This window comes from Pogona vitticeps, chromosome 6 (genome assembly GCF_051106095.1).
Source record: "Pogona vitticeps strain Pit_001003342236 chromosome 6, PviZW2.1, whole genome shotgun sequence".
Taxonomy (NCBI): domain Eukaryota; kingdom Metazoa; phylum Chordata; class Lepidosauria; order Squamata; family Agamidae; genus Pogona; species Pogona vitticeps.
Genome location: NC_135788.1, coordinates 33015819 through 33039769, shown reverse-complemented (window position 1 = coordinate 33039769; position 23951 = coordinate 33015819). Strand labels below are relative to the sequence as shown.

Genomic DNA, 23951 nt, shown 5'->3' with positions numbered 1-23951 from the left:
TCCTTCCCACGAATTCTCCATCCTTCAGGACAGCCTTGACTACAAAACAGACTTCTCTTATTGTTCTCTTCATTCACTCAGATTATTACTGTTAAAGGCCAAGGGGTTAATAGTAAAAGCATTTCCCTTTTTTCCCCTTAACATGTCTGCTTTCAATTCTTGTCCCATCAGCACAAGCTGAGTGCTCCTCCTTTTGATAAAAAAAAAAAAGCAAATAGCACATTAGCACAGAAATCAAAACTCCATTGTGGCTACTACTGTCAAGATCAGGACTGAGATCAAGACCAGAAAAGAGGTTGGAAGTGTTAAGCTCTGCTCCCTTCAGTCAAAAGCACACCCAGCAAATACAGGAGGGTAAATGCACGGAGAAAGGCCTTCTCCCTACATTACTGATTTGGGGGCTTGACTGTTAATTTCATTAAAAACAACAGAAAACATAAACTTTAAATTACAAAGTTTACATTGCAAAGCAATGATAAAGTCATGGTATTAAGTGCCTCCTTGACTTCTACAGTTTTAGTTTTTAACATTTAGTTTTAGAATGAACTTTTAAAGGCTTGAAATGTTTCAGTTTGCTTTTAAATAAATGTAGCCCAGTTCTGTATTGCAAATGTGGATTTTAACTGCTTTCATTTTAAATGTTTTCAGATGCTCTTTGAGTTCATTTGCATTTTACTAGTTTTAAAATTTAAGGCAGTATGTCAACATCTTCAGTAAAAAAAATTTAAAAAATTATCTGTGGTCTCCTTAGTAATGGTATGTTTTCCTATAAATAAGTGAAGCAAAAATGAGAAGAGGAAAAAGAATAAAAGGATTAGATGAGCCCATAAGAAAATGAATGGTGGGCAGCTACAAGAATTAAAGTTTCTGAGATCAGAAGCCAAAGACAGCAAATAAATGTAAAAAGAAAGAAAAGAAGAAAAAGGAAGAACAGAAAGACAAGACATTTGTTTCTGCTTGAATTCACGACACAAATAGGAAGAAATAGCATCCTTATTGAAAAACCATGTGCTGAGACAAACAGAACAGCCATGACAAACTTCCATTATGCAACATTACATTTTGAAATAAACCACATTTTTCAGGTGAATATTAATAGTGTTTTGTTTTGTTTTTTAAAAAAAACATTATTCGTAATAGTTGTAAATGTTCCTTTCTAATCTTGGGATGTCAAGTTAGTCTGCCTTTATGAGAAATAATTCAAAATATGCCTCAAAATGAGGATAGATTTGCATATGAATTACAGCCATTCGTTCAGGGCTGGCAGTTTGTGAATGGACCTATTTGTTTTCTTTACAAATGGGACATCCTTGATCAGGAAGTAGAACTACAACTTTTAAGTTCTGTTCCAGTTTAGGTTCCTCGGTATTTCCGAACTTTCTAGTTCACTGCTTCTAGGACACTTGCCGCTGGATAAGAGCCACATCCTTCCAGGAGCAGCACTCTTCTTGTGTAGCCACATAGCAGAATGAAAAAACTGCTGATCCCAGAAAGTTTCCTTTTTTGCTTTTCCACAACGGCTTCCTGTCATTGGCTTAATTTAGATGCAATGCTTAAGCATCAATTTGCTCAGGACAGCTAGTGGTGATGACTTCTAGAAGTTTCAGTCCAAGAACATCTGGGAACCCAAGGTTGGGAATCACTGACTTTGAAAGTACTGGAAAGCAGTTTAGTTTTAGTTTAGTTACACAGTGATCAAATGAATTTTCTATGCAATTAATTATTACTGATCCATATATTTCAACCTGGTTACTCGCTTTCAGTTAGAATGGGAGAAGAGGGAGAAAGAAGGGGCTTGCTTCCAATTTAGCGTAAGCACGTCAGACTTAGAATCAATAAAAACGTTCTGGAATATGAAACAAATGAAATTGCTCTAAGAAACAGGAATCTTTATAGCAATCAACCCCATTAACAATAACAGGACAAAAAATCTTGCATTTGTAAGAACTTTAATGTTAAAGTACCGGAGGTGATTATGGAGTAAGGACATTACAAAACACAGACCTCACTTTAATTTGGGGACAATGCATTGTTGTAAATTATTAAGGACATAGATAGTGAAAGAAATTGAACAAAAACACACAGAGAAATGAGTAGCTCGTTTAATTTGGAATATGTTTAAGGGCTTTCCAACCAGCTACAAACAGGGAACCCATTTAATGCTATTGTCTCCTGTTACCTCAGGGCCCACAGCCTTATCTGAGGTAAAAAGTGGCAGCAAAGCATGTTCTGTTTCTCAGATGGAAAGCCCGTTTCTGGCCCAGGGAAGGCACCAGGACTTCATGTTCCAGCATCCTTGGCAGAAAAATGACATAATCGGTATCAGTTGACACCAGGTAGAAAAACCAAAATAATTGTTCATTTTAAACTTCTTTCTTTCTTACAAAGATTTCTTAAAATAGATTTTTTTTTAGAATACTGTGTGCACAAAAAGAGATAACAAATGAAATACAGAGATAACAGAAGCCATTGTAACTGCTGGATAGTTCAGTGGTCTAGGTATCTGGCTGTAGAGCTACAGCTTGCAAGTTCAATTCCCCACTGTGCCTCTTTGACAGGAGCTGGGCTAGATGATCCATAGGGTCCCTTCCAGCTCTGCAGTTCTAAGACTATCATTTCAAATTCTGGATGCCACCTTATTTGTGTATGGTGCAACTGGAGGGACATTATACCAAACCAGAAATATCCACTTTTGTATGACTCCTTAGCAGATTGTTATGTTAAAAAAAAAAAAAAAAAAAACAAAACAGTACTAGAGATTACAGCTTTGTTTGACTTGGCAAAAGAACACAAAGCTTCACTATATTTCTCTAGTACTGTAATTAAAACACTTAGGGTACAGAAGCTTGCATTTTATGGCAATTAAAAACTCCCCTTGGAAAGGAGATAATGAAAAGAAAATAAGATTTTAAATAACATGCCCTTTTCTCTATACTCCTGGTCTTATGTAGGGTGACATCATCTCCACCAGTGAAATTGCTGATTGGCTTCAACTGTAACACACTTCTATGACAGCCATGTTTCCTCACCACAACTGTCAATATTAACAAGAAAATGACACTAATGTATATAAAATGTACAGATCTTTGAAGAATGTAAAAATGTGGGAACAACCCTATCTTTTGGCCTAACTTCCCTCACAGGGCTGTTGTATGTAAGACAGATGGAATTGGATCACATCATGAACATTATGCCAAATTCCTTGAAGAATTCCTTGGAGGGATATACAAATATGAAATGATTTTTGAAGTCTTTCAATAACTCATTTTCAATAGACATGGGATACTTAATCTGGAATGGCAGCCTGTCAAAAATACAGTGCATTCTTTTGGCCCGCAGGCTTGCAGCTGTCTGTAAATGAATGAAATCCAAGTTGTTTGTAGACAGTTTGGCTTAAGGAAGAAACTAAGTTCCAGTTCAGTTTCACACTGTGCATCCCAGAAGAGCCAACCCATGTGGCCTTGGGCAAGCTACACATTCCCAGGATGCCCCCAGAAGAAGGGAATGGCAAATTACTTCTGAGCTTTCTACCTATAAAATGCTGAAAAGGGTCATCAGATGTCAGAACTGACTTGCAGGCACACAATGATTATTTTAAGCTCGTTGAGGACATACTTGGTTGTCCAATGCAACAAACATTCGGAGGATGCTAAATCAACATTCACTGCTCTTCATCTGTTATTCACATGAAAAGGACTCCAGGATCACTTCACTAACCTTACTCCCAAATATTAAACTGTTTCCATATGGCCAGTGGCCAAGCAGATATCTGTTAAAAAGCAGTCAATGCAAACAGATTTCCTTTTTACAAATGTCTTAAGTTCATTATGGCAGAGGTCCCCAACCTCTGGTCTGCGGCCTTGTGCCAGTCTGCGGCCCACTGCCGGACCGGGTCGTGGAGACAGACTTCCCACCCACCCCCGCATATACTCACCTCCGCACAGCTGATTTGGGCATGCGCACGCGCTCCAGCTGGCCCATGCGAGCACTGCGCTGCCATTTGGGCATGTGCATGAGAGCGCTCATGTCACACTGCCATTTGCGCATGCGCATGAGAACGATCGCACCATGCTGCCATTTGCACATGCGCATAAGAATGCTCATGCCATGCTGTCATTCACGCATGCGCATGAGCACACCGCACAAGCACCATGGCAGTGTTTGTGCATCCACGCACACCCTCATTTGCACATGCGCATGATTGCAGGGGGTGCCCTGCCTTCCCCAGCTGGTCTGCGGGGTGAAAAAGGTTGGGTACCCCTACATTATGGGACTCGTTGGAGCAGAGAAATCACAAGGCCATGAATGCTCCTCAGACAACCATACTCATAAAGCTCTCTGCATGTGAGTAACATGTGCAGTAGAGTTGGGGGGGAATCACATTTTCAATTACAGCCCTCAGAGCCCATGTGAAAAATCCAGGCTGTTACAGCTGAAAAAGTAGCTTTCTTTCCAAGCATCTTTGGTATAAAGAGATTTGTGGCAGACTGGAGAAGCATTACACTTTACTTTAGTTTTGGTCAGGAAGCAAATGATTAGGAAGTTTCTTGGCACTGAAAGCCAGTGATACAAATTCTGACATCATTTATCATAGGCAAAATACAGTCATCCCATGGCAGCTTACTCTCAGCTACTCTTTTTACTCACTTCTTCCTTCACACCTTCCCCATGCTTATGACAAACAACACTGCTTGGAATATCCATGGTATGTCAGCAGCTGTAGTTTTACTGGACACTGAACTGTCCATCAAAATTCCCAAATTTTGCTACAGTTCAGTCCTTGCTACCAACATGGATGGCACCTGAAACAGGAGACACAGTTACTGTTGTGGTCCGCATGGGTCTCTTTATTTTAGGAAGAGCAATGAGATTAAGTTTTCATTTACGGTGGTACCTCGCTAGATGATTACCCTGCAAAATGACGAATCCGCATGACGATGAGGTTTTGCGATCACCATTGCGCTTCACAAGACAGTGTTTCCTATGGGCAATTTTTGTTGGACGATGTTTCGGTCTGTGCTTTGCAAGACTTTTTTTTCCCTGAGACCAATGTTTCGCAAGATGACAATTTTTACAGCTGATCGGCAGCTCCGCAAAATGGCTTCCCTATGGGCGATCTTTGCAAAACAGGTGTTTTGGGGACCGATGCTTCGCAAGACAGTGATTTTTACAGTTGATCGGCGCTTTGCAAAATGGCTTCCCTATGGGCAATTTTCATAAAACGACGACTATTTTCCACATTGGAATGCATTAAACAGATTTCAATGCATTCCAATGGAGAAATGCTTTTCGCAAGACAATGTTTTCGCTAAACAGCGATTTCAATTGAACGGATTAACATCATCTTGTGGGGCACCACTGTATTATGCATATATGTATATGACTCACTTTTCCTTAAGCCAGCTCCACGTTGCTCTCATGAGGAACTTAATCTCACTAGACAGGCAAATTTTTGAAGACCCCAAGATGGATTTGTAAAGCTGTTGTCCACTTCTCCTCTTGCCCTCACACTTTCCCAACATCAGGGTCTTTTCCAGGGAGTCTTCTCATGAGTATTGGAGCCTCAGCTTCAGGATCTGTCTTTCCAGTGTGCACTCAGGGTTGATTTCCTTCAAAATGGATAGGTTTGTTCTCTTTGCAGTCCAGGGGACTCTCAAGAGTCTCCTCCAGCACCACAATTCAAAAGCATCAATTCTTCGGCGGTCAGCCATTTTTATGGTCCAGCTCTCACTTCCATACATCGCTACTGGAAAAACCATAGCTTTGACTATCCGGATCTTGTTGGCAAGGTGATGTCTCTGCTTTTTAAGATGCTGTCAAGGTTTGTCATCACTTTCCTCCCAAGCAGGCACCTTATACAGCTTGTATAACAGTGCAAATGTGCTGTCCCCTCAAAATAACACAACACACAGCCATTAATGTCTAAACCACTGGCAACGAAAGCGAGTATACCCCTAAGTGACAATGTCCAAATTGGGCACAAAGTGTCAACATTTTGTGTGGCCACCATTATTTTCCAGCACTGCCTTAACCCTCTTGGGCATAGAGTTAACCAGAGCTTCACAGGTCGCCACTGGAATCCTCCATGACGACATCACAGAGCTGGTGGATGTTAGAGACCTTGCACACCTCCACCTTTCATTTCAGGATGCCCCACAGGGTTTAGGTCTGGAGACATGCTTGGCCAGTCCATCACCTTTACCCTCAGCTTCTTTAGCAAGGCAATGGTCATTTTGGAGGTGTGTTTGGAGTCGTTATCATGTTGGAATACTGCCCTGCGGCCCAGTCTCCGAAGGGAGGGGATCATGCTCTGCTTCAATATATCACAGCACATGTTGGTATTCATGGTTCCCTCAATGAACTGTAGCTCTCCAAGTGCCGGCAGCACTCATGCAGCCCCACACCATGACACTCTCACCACTGTGCTTGACTGTAGGCATGAGACACTTGTCTTCGTACTCCTCACCTGATTGCCGCCACACACACTTGACACCATCTGAACCAAATAAGTTTATCTTGGTCTTATTGGACCACAGGACATGGATCTAGAATCCATGTCCTTAGTCTGCTTGTCTGCAGCAAACCATATGTGGTTTTTCTTGTGCATTATCTTTAGAAGAGGCTTCCTTATGGGATGACAGCCCAGGAGACCAATTTGATGCAGTATGTGGCCTATGGTCTGAGCACTGACAGACCGACCCCCCACCCCTTCAACCGCTGCAGAAATGCTGGCAGCACTCATATGTCTATTTCCCAAAGCCAACCTCTGGATAGGACGCTGAGCACGGGCACTCAACTTCTTTGGTCGACCATGGTGAGGCCTATTCTGAGTGGAACCTGTCCTGTTAAGCTGCTGTATGGTCTTGGCCACTGTGCTGCAGCTCAGTTTCAGGGTTTTTGCAATCTTCTTATAGCCTAGACCATCTTTATGTAGAGCAACAATTCACTTTTTCAGATCCCCAGATAGTTCATTACCATGAGGTGCCATGTAGAACTTCCAGTGACCAGTCTCAGAGAGTAAGAATGATAACACCCGCTCCCCCTTCACACCTCAGAATTGTGATACTAACAGGTCTGATGACACCAGGGAGGGAAAAGAGCTACATGAGCCCAATTTGGACATTGTCACTTAGGGGTGTACTCACTTTCGTTGCCAGCAGTTTAGATATTAATGGCTGTGTGTTGCGTTATTTTGAGGGGACAGCACATTTACACTGTTATACAAGCTGTCTACTCACTGCTTTACATTGTAGCCAAGTGTCATTTCTTCGGTGTTGTCACATGAAAAGATATACTAAAGTATTTATGAAATGTGAGGGGGTGTACTCACTTCTCTGATATACTGTATATGTACACGGTACTGTTGAATGCCAGGTCTATAGCCAACAAGCCCCAGATGATTCATGATCTTATCCTGGAGGAGAATGCAGACCTGGCATGGATAACCGAGACATGGATCAGCGGGGAGGGGGGTCCTCCCCCGGCTCTTGTATGTCCGTCCAGTTATGCTGTCCAGCACCAGGGTATACTGGAGGGGCGGGGGGGAGTAGCCTTTGTTTATAAATCCAGCTTGGAGGTTTCTAGGCGCTCCTCAGTGCTAAGCCGGGTCTAGAGGCACTCCTCGTGTCGATTGGGGCCAGGCATGGTATTGGGATTTTGCGGGGTTACCGCGCTTCCCGCGATCCAGCCACTTCCCTTCCGGAGTTGACCGAACTTGTCTCCGCGGCACTATTGGGATTCCCGAGGCTTTTGGTCTTGGGTGATTTCAATGTGCACACGGGGGCAGAGGCATCTGGGTCAGCTCTTGAGTTCTTGGAAACCATGGCTTCCTTGAACATGTCCCAACATGTCAACGGCCCCACCCATGTGGGTGGTCATACACTGGACCTGGTCTTTTCCTCCAGTTGGAGCAAGTGTGATCTGGTGGTGACAAACCTCATGTCAGTCCCCTTGTCATGGTCAGATCACCACCTAATAAAATGTAACCTCACAGTGGCTCTTCCCCCTCGCAGGGAGCAGGGACCTATTTCTATGGTCCACCCTCGAATCCTGGTCGGATTCCAGGACGTCATGAGAGGGGTGACAGCTGACCTGGTTAGCGCTCCTGTCGACGCTCTGGTTGACAACTGGTCTGTCACTGCCACCTGGGCCATAGACACAATCGCGCCTAAATGCCCCCTCCGTCGTAGAGCTCGGCCAGCACCCTGGTTTAACCAGGAGCTTCGAGTGATGAAGTGAATAAGGAGAAGGCTAGAGCGTAGATGGAGGCAGAACCTGACAGACCATAACTGGATAGCTGTTAAGGTCGCAACTAACCTTTACCTGAATAAGGTAAAGGCTGCATGTCGATCATTCTTCGCTAACCGGATAAGCGAAGCGTCCAACCAGCAGGCGGAGTTATTCCGTATAGTGCGCGACCTATCCGGAACTGGTTCAGGTGATAGGTCTCCCCCTAGTTTCTCACCTGACCAGTTTGCAGCCTTTTTAAAATCTAAAGTGGAGGCCATCCGCTGGGAGCTCTCTCCTTTTTTAAATACAATGAGTCAAACAGAGATGTCCAGCACTCCATCTTGGCTGGTGATTTTTGACTCCTTTCACCCTGTGACGCCTGATTCTGTGGAAAAGGTGCTTGCTCGCTGTCGAGCCACCACCTCTTCCCTTGACCCTTGTCCGGCCTGGCTAATCAAAGCAGCCAGGCCGAAAACAACAGAATGGGCCACAGCAATAATAAATGGGTCTTTCCTTGAGGGCAGGTTTCCATCTGCCCTCAAGGAGACACTCATTAGGCCCATTAGAAAGAAACTTAATATGGTGGCGGACGAGATTGGCAATTATAGGCCTGTCACCAATATTCCTTTCATGAGCAAAGTGGTTGACAGGGTGGTCGCTGACCAGCTTCAGGCCCACTTGGATGAGACAGATGCCCTGGATCCATTCCAGGCGGGCATCAGGCCACGCCACGGTACAGAGACAGCATTGGTCGCACTGTACGATGATCTGTTGAGGGAGGCTGACAGGGGCAAAGTGTCTCTGTTGGTTCTCCTCGACATCTCGGTGGCCTTTGATACCGTCGGCCACGGTATCCTCCTGGAGAGGCTCTCCGAGTTGGGAATTGGTGGCTTGGTGTTAGCCTGGCTCCGTTCCTTCCTAGAGGACCGACCCCAGAGAGTACAGCTTGGGGAGAATGTCTCAGCCCCATGGAATCTCAATTGTGGGGTCCCACAGGGGTCGATTATCTCCCTGATGCTGTTTAACATCTATATGAGACCGCTGGGTGGGGTCATCAGGGGGTGTGGAGCCTCGTGTCATCAGTATGCTGATGATACCCAGCTCTACATCTCCTTTTCACCAACTGCAGGTGATGCCGTCCTGTCCCTCCAGCGCTGCCTGGGGGCCATACTGCAGTGGATGCAGGAAAATGGGCTGAACCCAGACAAAATGGAAGTTCTGAGGGTGGACGCCCTTGGGGTTGGTGGCCTGGGTGGCTCGGGGAGGCAGTGGAAGACAGGATTGCCCGGCTGCGACCCTACCCTGACATGGGGGCGCTCACTACCTTGGTACATGCGCTCGTAATTTCAAGATTAGACCACTGTAATGTGCTCTACATGGGGCTGCCTTTGAGGCTGATGCGGAAACTTCAAGTGGTGCAGAATGCAGCGGCCAGACTCCTTACTGGAATTAGAAAATACCTAAATATTTCTCCTGTTCTGGCCAAGCCGCACTGGCTGCTCATCCGTTTCCGCATTGACTTCAAAGTTCTAATGCTTACCTATAAGGCCCTAAATGGTTTAGGACCTCGATACTTGGCGGAGCGCCTGCTCCCACCAAGATCTACTCAGATCACCCGCATGAGTCAGGAGGTGAGGCTGAGGAGCCTGATGCCAAGGGAGTCCCGGAGAGAAAAGACTTGAAGCCAGGCCTTCTCAGCGGTGGCTCCTCGCCTTTGGAGCAACCTTCCTCCGGAGATTCGCGAGGCCCCTACGCTGGGTACTTTCAAATGCCAGCTGAAAACATGGATGTACATCCAGGCCTTACCTCCTGTCAATTGCTGATTTCTTTTGCTTTGCTATTTATTATTTATTTATTCCTGCACTATTTGTTATTGTTGTATGCTAATGTTTTTTTTTTAAATTGTTTTGATATTCTGTAAGCCGCCCAGAGTGGTAGAATATACCAGATGGGTGGGATATAAATCAAACAAACAAATAAACAAACAAATAAATAAAATGTATATTATACATATGTATATACATATATATGTATTAACTGCAAAAAATCTCCTGCGTGTATCCAGCCCACATTGTCAGGTTCTGCCCAGAGCTGGATCTTGAATGACCAGTTCAATGCACTAAAAGGATCACTAAGCACTATGTTTTTACAAATGAAGTTCATACAAAGGTTCCAAAGTTTCGGACAACTCCCACAGTGTGAAATAGTTTTGCCCTGAATGGAGTTTTTGTTTTCTCTCATTTAAATCATCACTTTAAATCCCCATGAGTCTGGAACACAAGCGTTATGAATAAACAATGGCTTCTCTTCTATTCTGTATTTAACATACCACAGCAAACATTTGTTGGATCACGTGTACACGTGTGTAGCTCCAACATGATTGAAGCCAGGATTGGCTCACCAAATACATCAGTCTCCAGTTTTGAGATTTAGCAGATGACCCAGCCTCATCTTTGCAGATGACTAGCAGGTGTACTGACTTTCTATAAAAAATTATGATGCAGGTGAATGTCCCTACAAGATCTCAAAATTCATCTTTTGCTTATGATAAAAAGAATGGATACACATTACGTGTTTCTCAAGAAACTAATATGCAAGAGGTGGAAGTATGAAAAAATAGGATGAAAGATTGGAAAGAAAGAAGGGATTCACAGAGCGAGTAATAGGGAGATTTTTGTTCTATCTAACTGGTGAGTGATGTGGACCATGTTACCCGAAGCAGCTGGTGGATCTCCAAGTTATTTTTATTTTTCAAACAAAATATAACAAAGGGCACTTTAAAATCCTTCATTTAGTCACAAAGTCTACTATTTGTGATGTGCCGAATTGAAAGAACAACACTGATCCACTATGTATTGTCCTCACCCTATTCTAAAAGTCCTCATATGGATCACTAAGTAACAGATGCACTGTTGAATGAAAGTAACTGCTTAGAGGTACATATCAGATAAAAGATTGGTGCTATCCAATTTTACAAAACAGGTTTAGGCAATATTCAGAGGTCTAGGGATTACACATTGGGAGGGCCACACTTTCAAATGCATTTTTTCTAACACATGCAGGGGGTGGGGCACCCATGTGTGCAGGTGGGCGGGCGTGGGGGAGTGTATGCGGGGGGGGGGGGGCGGGAGATCTGTCTCCATGGCCTGATCTGCAAATGCCACAGACCAGCAGCAGGCCGTGGGTTGGGGATCCCTGCCCTAGAGAGGCTTTCTGAGACAGGGAGAGCTACCCCCCCTCCAATACCTTAAAATTTCTTGGGGATGCATAAGGATGATCAGACTGCATTTGGAATCTTGGGACACACATTTCCCATCCTGTTTTACAATTTAAGTGTTAACTGACGGACTGGCAAAACCAACCTGCTATTCACAATCACCCAGGACAAAGTTTACAAGTAAAAAGCAAGAACAAAATGACGGGCTCTTGAAAAGTTATGGATAAACCATCTAGAGCTAGGTGCACGGATGGGTGAAATAACAAGCTTTTCAGAAAACAAAAATCATTCCCGACTCATTTTATAGAATTTGATGAAAATCCAGTGGAGTCAGAGCCAGTTTGGATGTGACAGAAGTGCAGTAAGGGTGGGGAGATTCAGGAATTGTCCCACAGCAGAAGAACGTATGTCTAGTGGAGGTGTATCGGTTTTTCTATCCAAAAAAGAAATCTTGCTAAAAATTTAAGAATTTATGCTGTCATTTATAGGATACATCTGTATTTACAAAAAAGGGTAATTAAATATAGAGCTGTTCACTTGTAATTATCCAATTTCAGTGAATGATCAGTGGAACTAGTCAACGGATAATGAACTAGGACTCATTATCTATTTAAACAGATGACAAGGATATAAATTGTGGAGGTCAAAGCTGATTATTAGTAATTTTGGATAACGCGCAGAATGCAAACTGAATTAGCATTTCTGAAATAGTATTCTAGAGCCCGCCCGCCCCAATACAGTGGTGCCTTGACTTGCGAACGCCCGGACCTACGAACAATTTGATTTATGAACAGCTCCGGCCGCAAAATTTTGCTTTGACTTGCAGTCGGAGCTTTGACTTACGAACAGAAAAAGGCATGGAAAAGGGGCGGGAAATTCAAATAGACTAACCATTGGTGGCGAAGAGGCTGCTTCTTTGTAGCTCTTTTGTCTCAATGGTTCAGGAAAGGGATGTGGCGGCGTCCCTAGGATGCATCCCAGCCGGGCTCTACCTCCCGGAGTCTGGCCAGGAAGCGAGCAAGCATTGCTGCCCGAAGGGAAGGCTGGGGCTCCGGAAGAGTAGGAGGTGGTGGGCGGGTGAGCGCTTACCGGGCCGGCAAGTACTGTTGCCCAGAGGGAAGGCTGGGGCTCTGGAGGTGTAGGAGGTGGCTGGTGGGCGAGCGAGTGCTTCCTGGCTGGGCGAGCGCTGCTGGAGCAGGAGGCGGCGGGCGGTGGAAGCCTCCCAGCAGCAGCAGTGGAAGCATGGGAGTCCCTCCAGGAGCCAGATCCCGGCTGGGAGGCGAGGACTCATCCTGGCTGGGCAGTGGTGGCGGAGCCCAGGCCAGGCAGTGGTGGAAGCCAGGGAGGCCTCCTGGAGGTGAGCCCGTGTGGCGGCAGAGGAAAGCCAGGTGGGCACACGGAGGGCTCCCGCCGACGGCAGTTTTGGCGGTGGTGGAGCCCGGGTGGCTCAGCATGGCCGGGAGGCTTCAGAGGAGGCTTCGTGGTGAGGTAAGATGTTGCTTTTTGAATTTTAAAAACTCTTTTGGGTGGCTTTTGCTGGGTGGGATTGGGCTGGTGGGGTTATTGTAATGTTTAATTTGTTGTTGTTTTTTTGCAGCCCCAGCGGCTTGCAGTGTTTTATTTTTATTTATTTATTTTTTAAATGCTGGAACGGATTAATCCCGTTCCCATGCATTTCAATGGGAAATGGTGCTTTGACTTATGAACATTCTGACTTACGAATGCCATTCTGATATGGATTAAGTTCGTAAATCAAGGCACCACTGTATTTGAATTATACTGCTTTCAGTCCTTCCTTGAAGTTCAGTTTATAAGACCTCTCCAGAACTGGGTATCTTTCCTGGTCTAAACAGGTAGTGCTGGGTGAATGCACTTCCTTTTCCTCAATCTAACTGACTGAAACCAACTCAAAATATGTATTATATACTAAAACAATCTTGTTGATTTTGATATGCAAACCTGGGCGGAGCTGGATTGAAACTTCTCCCGGTGTCACTTGTATATTAGCTTCGTTTCTTGATACCATTACACTGACTTTGGGACTTTCTATAAAATCTGCTCTACAGCCTCTGTTAATTAGATGAACAACTGTATCACATCGGGCCTTCAGTTCCTTTGTTCCAATCATAAAATCCTGTTTCAAAAGAGACAATAAAAGACAGAATAGTCAGTAAAGCAAAATCTTTCATACAATCACCAAGCATAATCATATAACTAAAAAGCATCTCAGAAAAACAATGATGTGTACCGGGTATAACTGGAATTAGTGGCATGGCTTTTGAAGAATGTTCAGAAGCTACAGCTGGTGCTGTATACGGCAGCTAAAATCCTAACCTGATTCATCCTAATGCGACAAATAAGGCAAATTATAATACAGGTATGTTCTCCTCACCACCACAAAGTGCTTGCACAGCAACCGGCTTGTGGAGGAGTGTCTCAGAGAGAATTCTCCTATCTTCACAAGCAGTTTTAGCACATGGATGTAAAACATGCAGTGCCAAAAAATGCAGTAACTTTTGTCTTGTAATAAGAATAGTAGCTGTGAATGATTTGCTTATGTTTATCTGATCAATCTGCATGTTCTACTGTGCTTGCTATGTGTGCACACTTAGCTTCAGAAAGAGAAGTTTTGGAAGAAGTAGCCATGTTAATCTGTGCCAGCGTATCAGGTCAAAAACAAAAATAAATAAGACAAAAACATGTATAGCTCATTCATTTAGACATGTGGCTGCGGAGCCAGAGGTTAGGAGTTTGATTCTGTACTGTGCCTCCTTAACAGGGACTTGATGATCCATAGGATCCCTTTCAGTTCCAAGATGATGATGGTATCTTAAAGACTAGCTGCTACATTTTAATGTGAACTTTCATAGATAAGTCCACTTCTTCAGACATAGGAGTGGGACTATATGGCAAATATTCATACATGGCCCCCAGTCAAAGAGACTGCTTAGTTCCTGGGCACAAGTTGTTGATGGTACAGCATTTCACACCTGGCAATGACTTTTATGATACCTGTTGATATTCAGTTCCCCTCCCAGGAAGCATTATTCTGTAAGCAATAACAATGATTGGTAGCTATATTAATCTCAGGCTTTCCAACTTGTACAAATTACATACATCGTGAGTCACCTTGCTGGAAATGTTATCATAGAGGCACACCTCCATATAGTTACAAATGTGTTCGCGCAAGGCTTTGTCCACACAATTAGGAACTCTAGAAAAGCAGGGTTTCCAATATTAAGTACAAATCCTATGTGGGCATTTAACTGAATGCATGTACTGTATTTACTTGATCTATATTCTCCCCAAACTGGTATTCAAGGCAGCTCAGAGTAAACTAAAAAAGGTACAGATAAAAAAATACACACCATAATATTAAAATATAGACTGTAATATTAAAACACAATTAAATTACAATTAAAACTATTTCTGTGAAAAGCACAGCCAGTTTAAAGTTTTTTTCCTCATCCGGCAGTGAGTTGCCAAAAACCTGTTTGAATGAAGAGACCGTTGCCTGCAGGCAGCATAACAAAAAGGAGAGGGCTGGCGTAGCCTCTGTGGCAAAGAATTTCACAGCTGGGAACAGCAACTTAAAGATCAGTCTATTGTGTTCCTACCAAACACACTTCTGAGGCTGACAGAACTCAGAAATGTGTCACTTCTGAAGATATTACCGTCTGGGCAAGCTCATATAGGAAAATGTGTTACCTCTGACTCGCTAGACCCGTTGTTTAAGGTTTTATAAATCATAACCAACACATTTTATTGATTCTGGAAACAAACCTGGTAGGCAGTGGAGTCATCATAACAAAGGTTTGCTGTAACTAGCCCACACTTGACACTATAGTTTCACACATGGAAGTCTGGAGCAAGGATAATCCACACAACTAATCCATTTCCATCACCCAGACAAACACTGACATAGAATGAGCCATGATGAGATCATATGCATGTGCAACATGAAACAAGATATAATCATGGGATTAAATATGTATAGTTGGGGGTACAATTAAGAAATTCAAGTTTCTGTGATCTTCTGTACAGACTGCACATTACTTCTGATGTGTGGCAGTACGTAATAAAGAAGTGTATGGTTTAGCAGTTTTAGGCATACCTACGTCTGCCATAAGAATCTCACATTACTTACAATATGGATGAGGAACATTTTTAAGTATAAAAGTCTCATAGCTACTTTTTCTTCTTCAATGTGCAAAAATAGTGACTTATAAAGGTCTAAACTATAACATAGGAGAATTTAAGCCCTTTTGAGTTTGGCTGTTGTTCAGAATCATTACAATTTCCTTCCAAACTCTAAAAGTGGAACTCAGACATGGTAAATGCTTTAGACATGGTAAAGTATGTGAGTTTTTTTTTACAAGGTACCTTCAGTTTGCCAACTTTCTAAAATTAAGCTGGAACCAGAAAAGCTAACTGGCTGTAATGAAAGGCCAAACTGGCGCCAAAGGCATTGTCTACACTGAAAGCAGTAAATCTGGTGAAAATGGCTTGGAGGCAGGAATAACATGAAAAGGGGAGGAGCAGGGATAGATGCCATATTGCAATGGAAAAAAGAAACTCCAACCCCACTCTTGTATCAGTAAGGATATTTTTGTTGTGCCCTCTTTGCCAACCAATGGAGGAGCTACAAGTTTAAGAGCCGCAATAGATTATGATTAAGATCTGCTGAGCCTCAGCAAAACATTTCTTGTTCTTTTCAGATAATAGCCACCATTGTTCTTCAAGACATTTTGGAAATCTCTGATTACTGTTAAGTAGATCTGAAGTGGCACATTTAAGTCAGGTGAGTTACCACACCATCTCTCTCAAGGGCAATGCTGGGGCTTGTACAAAATGTATGCCAAAGATCTTTGAATAATATTCAAACTCTAGTACTGGAGACTATGAATGGAGAACATGCGGTCCTCCAGATATTCTTCAACTGCAGTTTCTATCGGCTCTAGTGAGCACGGTGAAGAATGGTGAACTGAAGTTCAAGACCAACAGGAGGACCTCATGTCCCCCTTTCCTCCTATAAAGTATGAGTCACTTTGAGTCCTCTCAGGGTGAAGAAAAAAAAGGAAACACATGACGAATGAACCAGGTTTTCAGGTTTTTACAATTTTATGCTGCTACATTATAAGGGGGAAATGCCAGGAATTTGAAAATTAGCACCATGGCTTGCTAAAACTCAGTAAACATCTATGCAACGAATTATAAAAAGATGATATTCATGGAAGAAATCATTTATAAAATTATATCAATTATAAAAATTATATTCATGGAAAATATTTTCCCCAGTGTTTCTTGATTATTACTGTCATTCTCTTGTGCATTCAAAAAGTTAATGTATCATAACAATTAAAATTTTACTTCTGATTCTGAAGATTTTGTTTATTGGCAGAGATAGGCTAAGAGCAGCTAATCAAATAAGGGCCAAGATAAGCAATATAGAAAAATAACCTACCTCTTGGGTACACCATCCACATTCTGGGCCCACAGCAAGACAGCTAGTACATGTTCCTGCATTTGACAGTGCACACCTGTTGTCCGCTGGAGGAGCAAAAATTAGGAGGAAAAGCCATTCAGCAATTTGCTATGTGTATGTAGAGTTGGCAGAGGCACAATATCTCCTAATTTTAAACATATGACTAAGAAAACTATTAAAATGCTGATGTCACAATTTCTTTCCAGCAATAGAGCAGCAATTTTAAAACAATGATTGGCAAAAATATTAAATGCAAACTTCAAAGGTTCCTTCAACAGAGCACTGTTTTTAAACAGTCCATAAAATACAATTTTAAACAAGGTGGATAAAAATGAAAAATTAATTTAAATCATTAAATCATTATTTAAATAAAAATTGATTGAAATCATCAAAGAAACCAGATATTTTTATTTAAAATCAACTTTAGATCAAATCCATCTTATTTTAAAACACAATCTTAAAACACAAAACACTACATTCTTTTTAGCAATGGAACTGTTGTAAAACTACAACTGCACGGCAGAGCTTTAAAACATTATTTTTTGACTGTGACTCTTAGAATCCCTCTGTGTACTTGTAGCTAATGGCTGCACTGGCTGAAGAATGCTGGAAGTTTTAGTCCAAGTGACTTCTCCAAACTGTGCTGGAAAGCATAAACAGATGATAATTGGTGCTTTAAGGATTAATGAGGTACTCTACATGAGGGTTCAATAAGGGCTGCAATAAGAACCACAGGGAAAGGGAAATTTGTAAAAATAGGGTACAAGCTCCTGGCAATCTTCATTTACACATGCATTTATTTATTTATTTATTTATTTATTTATTTATTTATTTATTTATTTATTTATTTATTTATTTATTTATTTATTTATTTATTTATTTATTTATTTATTAATTAGACTTATATACCGCCCCATAGCACTACAAGCACTCTCTGGGTGGTTTACAATTTTAATTATTCAGGCTACACATTGCCCCCCCCCAGCAAGCTGGGTACTCATTTTACCGACCTCGGAAGGATGGAAGGCTGAGTCAACTTTGAGCCGGCTACCTGGGATTTGAACCCCAGGTCGTGAGCACAGTTTTAGCTGCAGTACAGCGTTTTAACCACTGCGCCACGAGGCTCTTTTGTCCATCAGTCAGCCTGTCGGAAAGGCAGGTGTGTTGAGTGGCTGCAGTGCTGTCCCTCCGTATATGTTTGCGAAGGGTTATTTCCACAGGTCCTAGCTCATCTGGACACTTCAAATGTTGGCCCTCCTGCCTTTTTAAAAATCTTCTGGTCTTCCAAAATCCAGAGAAACATACCAACCTGCAAAACCAGGAGTTCTGTCTATGTGTGTGTGACAGAAGGGGGGAATTTACAAATGTTATATAATTCCCAGAAAACCTTATTGGCAATCCTGGCTACCATGACTGTTTCATTGGCCACTTACTGACTGATCTGTTCTTAGATGTCATTCTTAATATTCTGTGGCCAACCACTCATAATTTTGATAAATTACCTTAATTTGATTCCCTTTTCAGGTATTAGCATACTCAAATAGCCTAGAAGGAGTGGAAATTTAATTCTTTGTTTTACTTCTCTTCTGACAGCATCAGCCAAAATTGGATTTCCAACACTATGGAGCATTTATTCCTCAGTTAATAATCTGAAATCATTTAGGCACAAGTGATTTGCTGCTGCAACAGCATTCCAAAATGTTGTATACTTTATGCCTTCTGATATGTTTTATATTTTTTAAAAAGAAAACATGTCATCCACTATTTTTCTCCCTCCAACAAAGAACGTTAAAAGATATCTTTGAAATGCAAACTGTTACTCTTTGTTCTGTCCAGTCTCAAGAGCACTCAGTGGGGTAATAATGACAAACTACTGCATTCACATCCATGAACAGTGGTGCCTCGCTAGACAGTTACCCCGCATGACAGTTTTTTCGCTAGACATTGGCTTTTTGCAATCGCTATAGTGATTCGCAAAACAGTGATTCCTATGGGGGAATTTCGCTAGACAATGTTTCGTCCCTGCTTTGCAAACCAATTTTTGCTAGATGACGATTTTGACAGCTCCCTCCGCGCTCACAGTGATTTAAACAGCTGATCGGCGGTTCACAAAGCGGCTTTCCTATGGCTGATCTTCACTAGACAATGACGATTCTTCCCCATTGGAACACATTAAACAGGTTTCAATGCATTCCAATGGGGAAATGCTTTTCGCTAGACAATGATTTCGCTAAACAGCTATTTCAGTGGAATGGATTATCATCGTCTAGCGAGGCACCACTGTATAAGGGGAATCTATTTGAGGTAGCATTGATGAAGGAGCCTTGATAACAACTATTTAGTACTTCAGTGTTAAATAATGGGACTATAGTTGGGGGCAGGGTCACTAAGGGCTAAACATTAAGCAGAAGGTCATAATTCTCATTGTCCCTTTTTCTTCTGTAGGAGCCTAAATTGCAGTACACTAAAGGCAATTAAGAAAGGTAAAGTACCGTATTTTTCGCTCCATAAGACGCACCTCTCCGTAAGACGCACCTCATTTTTAGGAGAGGAAAACAGGGAAAAAATATTCTGGCAAATTCATAAGGCAGTAGCAATAGATAGATGTTGTCACATCAATTACCTCAAACTTCTTGCAGTGTACAACACAGTGAGAGCTTTTGAACAATTTGTAGTTGGCAAAGTTATTCCAATAGCCACAGACAACAACACTACAATGCTTTATATCAACCACCAAGGAGGAACAAAATCCATGTCTTTCTTGCTACTAACAGTACAGTTTTGGGACTGGTGTATTCTCAAGCATGTCATTTCACAAGTCATACATGTACCAGAAGTGGAGAATCATGAAGCAGACTTCTACACCAAGATGACACACAATGAGTGGGAATTACCATCTCAAGTTTTAACACTTATAATGAATTGTTATTGCACTGAAAGAGATGAATAAACAGATTGTTGCTGGGTAGTCAATAAGAGCTATGATGAAGAAATCACCACCAGCACAGGTGTAAGCAAACAGCAAAGCATGCCTCACTTCCACTCCCTCCCTTCCTCCCTTCCTTCTTTACAGCAATAAAGTTTTCTCTCTCCATCATTCAGTTCTTTACTTTGCAGCATGCAGCATGTCCACAGAAACTGTGCTTACTTTTATCAGCTTTTTGCAGCTGATCCTCCTGTTTCCTCCACTCTTTAATCATTTTTTCAGATGAGGAGGCCCAAAATGTCTCTGCACTGTTCACTGTTTCCATACTCCTTAGCATATTTTACTACCTCTAGTTTAAAAGGAATGTTATATGCTAGCCTTTTCTGCTTTATCATCCTTGCACTGGTAGAATGAGTTCCCATACTCTGCAAGAAAAATGTGCCCCTTATACATCACAACATCTACTGCCTGCTTGCTTTTACAAATATAATCTCAAAGCAGCACAGAATCATAGAATAATGGAGTTGGAAGAGGCCTATACTGTAAGGCCATCAATTCCAACCCCTGGTTCAATGCAGGAATCCAAATCAGAGCAGATCTGACAGATGGTTGTCCAGTTTTAGAGACTACAATAGGATAAAATACAGTAGCTGGGAATCACAATAAAAAGATAAAATCTACCAGCAATATTGTAGAACAACAATGATTAAGAAAAACCAATAAAAACAGGGGGAGTGACACCATGCAGCTTTTATTAACACAAAAATAGTACTAAAATTTCTGTTTCCAGTTGTGTGTGTGTACGTGTGAAATGCTATTTATGAAATGTTGGGTTCTTAAACCAATTTTCAAGATTTCAAAGCTTTACTTGGACATATTCAGATCTGTGATTCAGATCTGCCCTCTGCAATTCAAATTGCCTTACTCCTGATGAGTCCATAAAAACTGTGGCAAGCTAATACACCAAATAAAACCTGTAGCCCTAGTGGTAATATATTAAGGAAAGGAGTGTTAGGTCCCTTTTAGTTTCCCTTTTGAACTTTATTCTGCATGTGCTCAGTGCCTTTTTAATCATTCTGTGCTTCAGAATGAAATTTGGCTAACAATACACATTAGCCTCCCCCCCAGGTCCCTTAATGTTTTAAATATCTGCAAAATTACTTCTATTTAGGCTTAATTTGTGGGGAAGTGATGCAGCTTACTACCAAGGCCTATAAAATAAATAAAAAAATATTAAACTTACTGGCAATTTTAGAAGCTTTTGTTTCTGTCCTCTCTCTCTCTCTCTCTCTCTCTGGTTCTCCACATGTCTGGTTGGTCACATGGTTTAACTTCTCTGCAGAAGGTGAAGGGAAAGAGACTCCTCCTTCCTGCTTTGCTTCTCCAATAGCCAATTGGGTGATGCAAGCAGGCAGATATGCTAATATCTGTGCACTGAAGGATTGTGGGAGGAACATCCAGCCCCTAATGGGGGTCCTGCAGGGCACCCCAAAACATTGAAGAGCTCTCCTGGCCTCTTTTGGGATTGGGGCTATGCAGCCCTGTTCTAATCAGGAGGTGCAGCCGGGGGTCACCATGCCTTTGGAGGGTAGGGCACACAAAGGGCCAGGAGGCTTAGAAGCCATTCAAACTCAGACCTGGCAGGGGAGATACCATTGTTGTAAAAGTGGTTCTCCCAGGGTAAGGCTCATCTATTGCACTTCAGATGAGCTGACTCCTGTGATTTCCCCAAACATGGGAAAATCAACTGCCTAAGTGGGAGACTGTGTTTATGGTTTCCCCTGGTGTTTCTAGAACTATCCTTTGGTCCTTGGCTATTTTCACTGTTTGCTGCCATAGGCCTATTTGCCTTGCTGGTTTTCCAGGTGGGCTGCAGGAAGCAGGTCCTGGAAAGCTAGCAGTGCAGAATGGTGAGGTCTAAATAGCAAGCAGTCTCTGCTGCCAGTTCAGAGACCTCCCAGCATGGCAGTGGGAGGCTTTTGGGTGGTGGTGGCTGAGCCCTGGGTTACTGCATTCACTCCATAAGACGCATATACTTTCCCTCCCACCTTTTTGAAGAGAAAAAGTGCGTCTTATGGAGCAAAAAATACGGTATGTAGGCCAAGTCAGATTAAAAATATTCTCTCAAAGAACATTTCTGGTAATGTACACAGAGCCATTGGATTTTTCAATTTTTTGAACCACAAATCCCATAATCCTCCATTCTGGGAGCTCCACTTGATCTGCATGTGGTCACCTGGGAAAAAGGGCTAAATTGGAAGACTATCAGGCCTAGCTTGACCTAGCTCTGTCTAAAAAGAAAGTTCCCAAGTATCACGAGGCCGAGAGAGGCCTATCTCTGCCTAGCTTCCTGTTCAGAACGGAAGCTTGGCTTTTGAGAGATAGTAGCAGCATGGACATAAATGAAATCACACCAGTACAGAGAAGTCTGGAAAAAACTCCCTTCAGGAGGCTCATTTGTTTTAAAGTGCATGTATTAATCAGTGTAACAAATTGAAAAAACTGAATTCAGTTCATATAATCATGTTTAAATAAAATTCAGAATCTGTGTTAATAATCTGTTCCAATTATTTATTATAGAAATACCAGTTACAGACATACATTCATTCATGAAGTATTTCTCATTTAGCTGCCAGTCTATTTTAAAAATAAATAAAAGAACTAAAACCAAGACACTACTAAATTAGCTATATCTTTTAAAAAAATACACCAGAGCCAGAAATATTTTTATGAGTTGGCTTTATACAGAAGAGAGACTTTTCTTACCATTTTACCAACAGAATCCAGACAAAACTGAACCACGGTGTTGCCAAAAATCAAGAGGCAAGCTTCTACTGGCTTTAGTTAAATAATACATGCCAAAAAGTATTTTAAAACAAGACAGGCCACATTTTGGCTCAAAACCCTTACACAGCATATATACATAATAAAAATGTATGTGTGGCTAGTTAGATCATGTCCAACTGTATATCATATTATGCATTCTAGAAGAATTACATCCCAGATCTCTAAGCAAGGCTTAATAGGCCAGATATTGCAAGAATGAAATTTCATTATAAAAAAAGAGAATTCTTCTAGAACAAGAAACACAGCACACTTGAAGAGCAGTTAAGTTGAATGCCTTACATACTATGCAAGCCACAAAACGCTCACATCTAGCACTTTGTTTAAGGAATCATTATACTGCCATGTTGCTACAATCTGCATTAATGAAAATCCACCAGCCACCTATGCTCATTACCTAATTCTTGTTTGATCTATAGAAATATATTACAGTCCCAAATCTCAGCAAGGAGCTCAAGCAGAGGAAGGAGGAGGACCTGCACTTCATAATATTCCACAATTCTGGACCAGTTTTGTCTATCACAGCCCAACAGATGGCAGAATACTATTTCATACCCAAATCCAATGTTACTCTGTTATGCTACATGAAAAATTAAAAACAGGAGACTTACAACTGAAACTAAATCAGCAGAAAGAACTTGAACTACAGATTTTCCAAGGTTAAAAAAAAAACTGAAGGAAGGAGAAGGCCTTATTGCCCAAAGAATCTCGACAGCTGGTTTGGATGTAGCAGAACACCATTGGTTAGAGTTTCTATATGCAAAGTCAAACTAGCCACAATGTTTTCTAACCTCTGGTAGTCAAGGAGAAGAAGAAAGAACGAAAGAAGAGGAGGAAGCAATCCTTGATCAGAGTGAGCTAGTGCAATATCATGGCCCTCCTGGATCAGTTATCCAATGAAAATGAGGTAGAAATGCCCTTTCCCCAACTCAAATTGAGGGAGGAATTTCTGGGCACTGCATATCTTGAACCTTCTAAGATCCAGGAGACTGAACCCCTAGATGATGATGGCTCTGTGCCCAAATTGGGAAAGGAGATGGGGTTCTTACCAGTCTACAGGAATACTACAGGATGATGGCATGAACCTGGTTAAAAGTCCCCAGGCAAAATACTTTACAGCAGGGGTCTCAAACTCAATTTACGTGGGGTTCGCTGGAGGCAGAATCTGGGTGAGGCTGGGCCGCATCAGATTTCCCGCCAAGTGGAGCAAGTGCCCAAGAAAGGCACCCAGGAGTTTCCTTAGCCCGGCT

At 42.1% G+C, this 23951-nt stretch overlaps 1 protein-coding gene and 1 pseudogene across 4 annotated transcripts in view; one reads left to right on the top strand and one right to left on the bottom strand.

Moving 5' to 3' along the window:
* ITGB8 (integrin subunit beta 8) overlaps positions 1-23951 on the bottom strand; it is a 64678-nt gene that overhangs the window by 26430 nt on the left and 14297 nt on the right. For 2 of the 4 annotated variants that reach the window (XM_020781277.3, XM_020781293.3), the window contains exons 2-3: positions 16911-16996; positions 13406-13580 (exon numbers count right to left, since the gene is read on the bottom strand). In XM_020781277.3, the coding sequence (XP_020636936.3) occupies positions 13406-13580; positions 16911-16996 (261 nt within the window). Of the gene's footprint in view, positions 1-13405; positions 13581-16910; positions 16997-22623; positions 23374-23951 lie in introns of those variants that run through there. The other 2 variants (XM_078377186.1, XM_020781285.3) reach the window with 2 other exon arrangements.
* Positions 21487-21639, top strand: LOC144583908 (U1 spliceosomal RNA; annotated as a pseudogene).